The sequence below is a fragment of the Halichoeres trimaculatus genome, unplaced genomic scaffold, assembly GCF_033239565.1.
Source record: "Halichoeres trimaculatus isolate MK-OKI-2021-1 unplaced genomic scaffold, fHalTri1.1 fHalTri1_scaffold_8, whole genome shotgun sequence".
In the NCBI taxonomy this organism is placed as follows: domain Eukaryota; kingdom Metazoa; phylum Chordata; class Actinopteri; order Labriformes; family Labridae; genus Halichoeres; species Halichoeres trimaculatus.
The window spans coordinates 29,344,140-29,351,433 of NW_027437186.1; the positions used below are offsets into that span (position 1 = coordinate 29,344,140).

The 7,294-nt window shown below is 38.5% G+C and overlaps 1 protein-coding gene across 2 annotated transcripts in view; it reads left to right on the top strand.

The window, feature by feature from the left end:
• The window catches only part of prim2 (DNA primase subunit 2), a 34,531-nt gene extending 30,822 nt beyond the window's left edge, over positions 1 to 3,709 (top strand). For both annotated transcript variants that reach the window (XM_074675863.1, XM_074675862.1), the window contains 2 exons: positions 501 to 569; positions 3,386 to 3,709. In XM_074675863.1, the coding sequence (XP_074531964.1) occupies positions 501 to 569; positions 3,386 to 3,613 (297 nt within the window). In that variant the 3' untranslated portion in view covers positions 3,614 to 3,709. The remainder of the gene's footprint in view (positions 1 to 500; positions 570 to 3,385) is intronic.
• Positions 3,710 to 7,294: the final 3,585 nt, after the last annotated feature.

The following is a 7,294-nucleotide window of genomic DNA, read 5'->3' on the forward strand; positions in this document are numbered from 1 at the left end:
AGGAGTAATGAAAGAGGCAAATACAGGTGCGGTCCCTGACTGCTTAAAGTTTTTCTGTCAGGAGGGTCAGACACCCTCAGCGTGTCATAAAGCAGACCACTAATGTGACCAAACTAAGTCCAGAGCTTAAAAATATCTGCTCACATCTCCATTTTTAAACCGTAGAGAGCCTCAGGATAACGCAAAATCCATGAAACTGGGATTTACCACAAGACTTGAAGGTGTTGCCGTTGCCAACGGAGCATCGACTCCGGGGTATAAATATTCAAAATAGGCCTGTGATCTGTTTTCATTACTTTTGAAAAGATTTTCTGAAGGATGCAGTCAGATCTAGCATCGAGATTAATGAGGAATGTTTGTGTAGGTAGTCGACTGCAAGCTGATTGAAACAAGTTTGATACAGAGCAGCAACAACACAAAATGTCGTTAATATCTTCTGTGGATGTGAAAAGTGCTCAAATTTATCCTTTTCTCCTTCTTGTGTCATCTTTTTTTTGCAGATCCTGGAGCTGGTGAAAGGAATGCACTATCAGCTGGCCTGCCAGAAGTACTTTGAGCTGACACACAATGTAAGCTCGGGTTTAATTTGAAGCAGGGGTAACCGGGGCTCCCCGTCTCAGACCTGTGTGAGGGGGCATTGTTTTGTCTCCCGTGGATACTTATTATGTTCAAGCTGTTTGAGTTTCCCTGCTTGAGTCATCATCCTTTTCAGTCACGCTCAAGGTCCTGTTTGTAGAGAGGCAGAATTGGTCTTTAACTCTATTTGCTTCAGACATTAAAGACACAGCATCCCGCTGAGTTTGGCAAATAGTTTATACGTTGGATCACTTCATCAAAATTCGAGGACAGATTCCACCGTATTAAAGCAAAATGACTCACAAAAACACTTGAAAGAGGAAAACATTACTACTGTGGCTGTTTTGAAAACCATATAAGTGCTCTCATGAGTCAGTTCAACAGCAAATTAAGCAGGTCACCTGCAATTAAAAGCCTTTAACGTGTTTTTTGAGATTGTTAAAGCTGTAGATAAGCATGGACCGGTGTCCATGACAGGCTGCTTTCACCCAGATAAGTACTGTGGATGACACTTTAAGGCTTTTAATCCAACATTATGTCCATACACTAAGTATAAGGCTTGAACAAGGTGCTTAGCTTGGCTTAGCTTATCTGATCTTAGGGTATAACGACTTGTGTAAAGACAGGGACATGAAGGATGGTGCAGTTAAATGTTCCAAACCTTCTACTCTGTACAAGCTCCTCTAAACAGGTTCCTGCAGATCCTTGAAATGTCTCAAAAAGTCATATTTTCACTTGTAAGTTGTGACACACCTTCAGATTTAGATAGAACTGATAACCTATACTGTCTGGTAAGTGTTACATGATCTGTGTAATAGCCACATAACTTTTTTTAGGATTTATGTCTGATTTCTGTTTCTGGTTTTGACAGTCCTCTCAGAATATACAAAGCCTTTATTTTGAAACCGAACATCAGTCTGGTTTTAAGCATCATAGTTTAGACAACTTTATTTAACAATATGTTTTTGTACCTTTACAATAGCCAAATAAGCTAGTACTAGCTTACTAAGTTGCATTTTGTGAGAGTATCTACGTCAACAACTGTACTCTCTATATTCACTCTTAAGCAATCCTCTTGTACTCTGCTTACTTTTTTCATTCACTTCCTTGTTGTTATGCAACTTTACTTGAAGCTCCTTTGATCAACTTTCTGTTTTGACAGTTTTAGCGCCCCCTGTGGACAAAATGATGCACCTCATCTCATATCTTACCCTGCTTTCTTTTAGCAATTGAAGTTATGACTTACAAAGAATACATTCTGAAAAAAAGAGACAAGTTTTATTTTTTCAGGTTGCTTTAATAGTCTGATTTGACAACGACCCTTTAATTACTGATACAAGCTTTAAAAATTATAAAATAGAAATTATTGGTTTTGTTGGAAATGGTCCCACTTGCTTGTTCAGGTCGTAAAGAGACATCACTGTAAGCGTCAGTGTGTTTTAAAATCAGAAAATAACAGGAGCTTACAGGAGCTTTAAGAAAAGTTAGGTCTTTTAAAGTCTGAAACTTGAGTTTAAAAATATTTAGGAGCCCTTCCAAAACTGACTGAATACCACGCTACACACAAATTTGAATATTAAAAGTAGGACTGTGCACATCACTCCTGGTTAGACTTAATTAGAAAGTCTTTATTCTCCCAATTTTGGCAATTTGATTTGCAACAGCAGTCAACAACCAAATTCATACCAAAAAACAGTCTAAGATATCTGTTAGATTTGGCCTCTCATGAAAAATATACGTCTTTCCAGACATCAAAAGTTGAAGCTCAGTATAAAGAGGGTGATTTGGGTCAGCTAAGATGACCTTTGCCCTCTGAATAACTTGATAAACTTTATCAAGCTGCTGCAGGCCAGTGCCACTGATTTTTTGGAAAAGTTTGACAATACTCTCTGGCCAATTTTATTTATGATGCTGAGATTCCTGTACTTATAAATCACTGCAAAAGTTGAGACTGACTCAATAAAAGATGAATAAAACATGATCGTGGACACCAGGGTCAAATGATGTGTCTCGACTGCAGCGCAGCCTCCTGCCACCAGCTGGGGCTGTTGCCCTGGTAAATGTCTGCTGCTGTGATGATATCATGCTTAATCACCCAGATGTAAACATGCACAGATGACAAATTGTATTTTAAAGCACATTGCAGTATTTTGATCAAAAGAAAATGTTGATGAATTTGCATAACCAGCACATGCATATATTCCATATTTGAACAGAATACTATGTCCCTTTCTTAATGTAAAAACATACATTTAAATCAGCTTCTCATACTGCAAACTACTAAAAAAGAGTCCCTTTAATCCCTCCACTTTGGTGTATTAATATAGAAGCGCAACATCTCATCTAAACACGCGATTTTTAAGTAAAAGAAAGAAAACATGGCTTCAAAAAAAGTAATCACAGGCATTTATTTTCATGGTATTGGACGATATTAATAGGAGCAGATTCATTTTAGGATTTTCAAACCTTTACTCCTTTTATTACGAAAGGTCTTGAAAACATTAATCACAACTCTAATTTGAAAACTATAATAAAGGTCACAGAAGGATCATTGTCTGTTAATTAATTCATTGACTTTAACTCAAGATGAGGGATTTGAACACTTTATGTCCTGAAATGACACTTCATTTTTCCTCTGCTCTTTGATGAAGTAGTTAGGAAACTCTCACCATCAATATGACCATTAGAGCCGGCCCTCCTCATTATTTTAAATGAATTTATTTTTTAATGGACTGGTAAAACCCTGTTAATGAAACTTTGGCAGAGAGAAAAGTGACAGAGCTTTCTTGTTTTCTCTTTTTTTGAGCAGATTGAGGATGCCAATTTCTCACTCAATCATCCCAACCAGTACTTCATCGAGAGCCAGAGAGTTTTGAACGGAGGCAGAGAAATAAAGCGAGAAGTGGAGACTCCACAAAGGTCGCAGGACAAATCTGGTGCAAGAGGAGCCAGTGCGGCTCGAGAGGCGACGGCAAACGCCCCCCAAGAGCTGGCTGAGATGACAGAGGACCTGGACTCTTTCTTTCAAGATGCCTGATTTCAATTTCTGCTTTTATATGTGGAGAAATTTATTTTTTCTATGAGGGTAAAAATTCTGTCACTGTACCCAGCATGCTATGTAATAAAGTTGTATAATGGTTGTATTGACATTCTTGTGTGTGTGTGTGTGTGTGTTTTTTTTTTCCAACAAAGAGAAGTTTAATAAGAAGCACAAGGACATCGGATCCACAACAGCCTTCCTTTTCTGTATATTTAATGTCAATAATGGATGCTGCAGCAAGCCTCACAGGAAGAAGGTTCCTGGTTTGAGATCTCAGCTGATCAGGAGCCACTCTGAATGGAGTTTGCATGTTCTGCTCTCGAGGTGTTGAGTTATAGATAGTGATTTGCCTGTCGTGTGTGTAAGCGGTTCTTTGATGGCTACCTTTTACATTTGAGACTATACAGTATCAATGACCAGTACCTGGCAATTGGTATCGGTACTCAACGGTACCAATTTCCGGTACTTTTTTGTGTTTATGTGGTAAAAAATATGAATTTGTTTGATAATAAAATTTATATATTTTTTTTAATTTTAAATCTTTATTCTTCAATATATAACCTAGCAATACTGTGTTTATGTCCAGCATGGAAAATCGCTTACTCTTCCACTCCCTCACAGTCACAAGTCATTATATAGCACATTTTAAAACAACTGCAGTTGGCCAAAGTGCTGCACAGGCTTAAAATCAATAACAATAAAAACACAATCAGTTAAAACAAATGTGAATAAAAATAATTTAAAATAGAAGGTAGGTAAAAGACACAATAGATACTAGAATAATAAAAAAAAGCGACAATATATAAAAGCAAATAAAACGGATGTCTCGCCTAACATGTATTAAAAGCCAATGCAAAAAGATGAGTCTTAAGAAGTGATTTAAAGGTGTCAGTAGTCTGTGCGACCCTAGTAATAAGAGGCAGACTGTTCCAAAGTGTAAGAGCAGGGACTGCAAAAGTTCTGTCCCTATAAAAGCACCTAACTAGGTACCCATCCCTATTTGAAAGTGTGAGAATTCAAAAAATACATTGGAGAACACAAGACTAGGTCAATCTAGTCTTTTGCAGGCCAAAATAGTCTGAATATTAAAAAGCAATCCTGATAAAATCCAGATCCTGCTCCTGTCATAAAAAATCCTGACAAATTTTCCCCATGTCCCCCCCCTAATGGAGAACATTTTCCCTGAGAAGAAGCAGAGTTTGCTGATGTTGATTTCACAAGTTGGTAATGATGGCACAAGGATGACTGACAACAGTGTCTGATTTTTTTATTTTATTATTTATTTTACAGAAATTCCCAAAAGAAATAGTCAACAATAAAGCATTTATATGATACTTTCAGGATTAAAAAAAATAATGTATGTCAGTAAGAGCTGCTGGCACTTCGTCATTTTCTCAAAATCAAACATGGCTCTCCGGAAAAAAGTTTATGTCCCTGGTCTAACATATTTTTTTCTGACATATTTGCACCCCTAACCCTTTTTTAAATATATTGTAATTGTTTTTATTATATTAACAATATTCCTAAATGTTTTTCACAGAACACTTTTCAATGAAAACTAAGACTTCAACTTCATAATTCCTGCTTCACACCGTCAGCCCCCTGTGTTAATTCCATGTTTGGTCCATGTGTGCTCATTGCAGCCTCATCTCTGCTCTGAACTCACGTGGCTCACACCCGCCCTCGGTGCTCAGGGTTTGGCAGGGATGAGGGCTCTGGGGGTGATGACTAGAACATTCCCCAGCTGTCTCAAACAATGTCATTGTTTCGTCTGGCAGAGGTGAGGATGAATGGCGACAGGAGGATGGATGGAAATAAACAATTTCCACAGTTGTATTATGCAGCCTTGGAATACTGCCGCTTACTGCAAAGGCAATTTATTGGGAGCTCACGTGGTACGGAGATATTTCCTCACTCTTGTCTTGAACTTTTTTTCCATTCTGTCCTTTTTGAAGAATGGTCACTGTGACGGCATGCTGTGACTTTTTTTCTTACTATATATTCATATTACAAGATTACCAAGTCCAGATCCAATTAGAAGCACCAAACAGGCAGCAGTTATTACATGAATACAAATGTGTTTCCCAGGAGTCTAGGGGACAGTATGAGATGATTGAATGAAAACCCCTCCCCGTAATTTGATGAAAGTTAATTTTAAATCAAATTTTATATCCCAGAGGGTGTTGAGTGTAAAAAAAAAACAGCACTTCTACTCATTTCCTCTGCAGGATTTTCTTTACTCAGACTCTGTGACACACTCAGACCACAGTTCATCTCTGTTTCACGCTGCGAACGTCACAGTATATACGCACCCCTTGCTCCAGAGCCACACATAGCCAGAATTAAATTAGGTTTTAAAATCCAGGCATGGTGCTTGACACAGAGAGGATTTATTCAGTATAATAAGGCAACTGGATAACAGTGTGCAGCCAGGCTGCTGTCAGCAAGAGACCCTTGATGTTTAATATTTGGTTGAGCATGACTACGTTTGACAAAGCTGGCACTTTCTTAGACTGTGGGCAGGCAGTTGACTATAGGACGGTGTTTATCTCCTTAGAATGGATTTACAATCATTAGTCATGAACTTGTACGCTTAAGTCTTATCATTCTCCCCCCTCCTTTGCTCATTACACAGGCAGGAGGTGTTTCAGGCATGCTGCATTCTATGAAAGTGCAGGATATTGTAATCCAACAACACCGTAGCACTGTAGCATTTGTATCAGGAGGTTCGTATGAAGCCTGGCATGCAGGGGGGGAATCTATATGCATGGTGTGCTGTGAAGCTGAACAAGAGGAGCAGTTTGGAGCATCTAAATGCTTCACCAACATGAACCTCAAGCGCAAACATTAAGAAAAACAGCAAACTCAACTCCCCTGTGATGAGAAAAGCAGGAAAACAAATCCACAGATTATTAATCAGCTGTTTAGAGCATCAACACTGTGTCCATGTGCATTCCTATTCACATCATGGTGTATCTCTTTGTCCTCTTCCCAATATAATTTCCCTCCAGGGATCAAACGTGCAATGTTTTGATTTCTTATTTAATATTCACCAGCAGAAGCAGCCCCAGTTAATTTCAGGGATTTGTGTTTTGTTTTGGTCTTATTTTTAAGGATTAGATCACATCTTGCAATGCATGTTCTTACATCTCGCCCTCCAGCTTCATTAAACGTGCACCATTCATTTGATTATTGTCTCACTCCTAATTTCAGATCTTGCAAAACGCTCCTGCAGTCATGATGGAGAATTAGCTTCAGCAGGGCAAGAGGAGCAGATTAGTTTGGGTCTTTGGTGGATTCCTGTCAAATTAGCAGCACAGCCGTCACAAACTTTATCCTCACTGCTCTGGAGTTTTGTTGTTTTTTTTTCTAACGTAATAAAAAGTTTGTGCAGATCTGACGCAAAGCCTGATGGAAGTTAAATCTTGAGTTAAGCTGGTATGTGATCGCTTGAGGGCTCGGGATTGTTGCTTTGATTTTTGGGGAAGTTACATAAAATTATGCCTGGTGAAGTAATTCTCAGGAAACAAAAGTTAAGCCTCTGAAAGCCTGGAGACTGGGAAGTTTAGCTTACTGAAATTTTAATGTGTTTTATAAAGATCTGAGGTCAGAGGATGTGTGGTGGAAAACAGAACGTGAGCAAAGTAAAATGTTTGAGTGGAAAGTCTCCATTTAAAG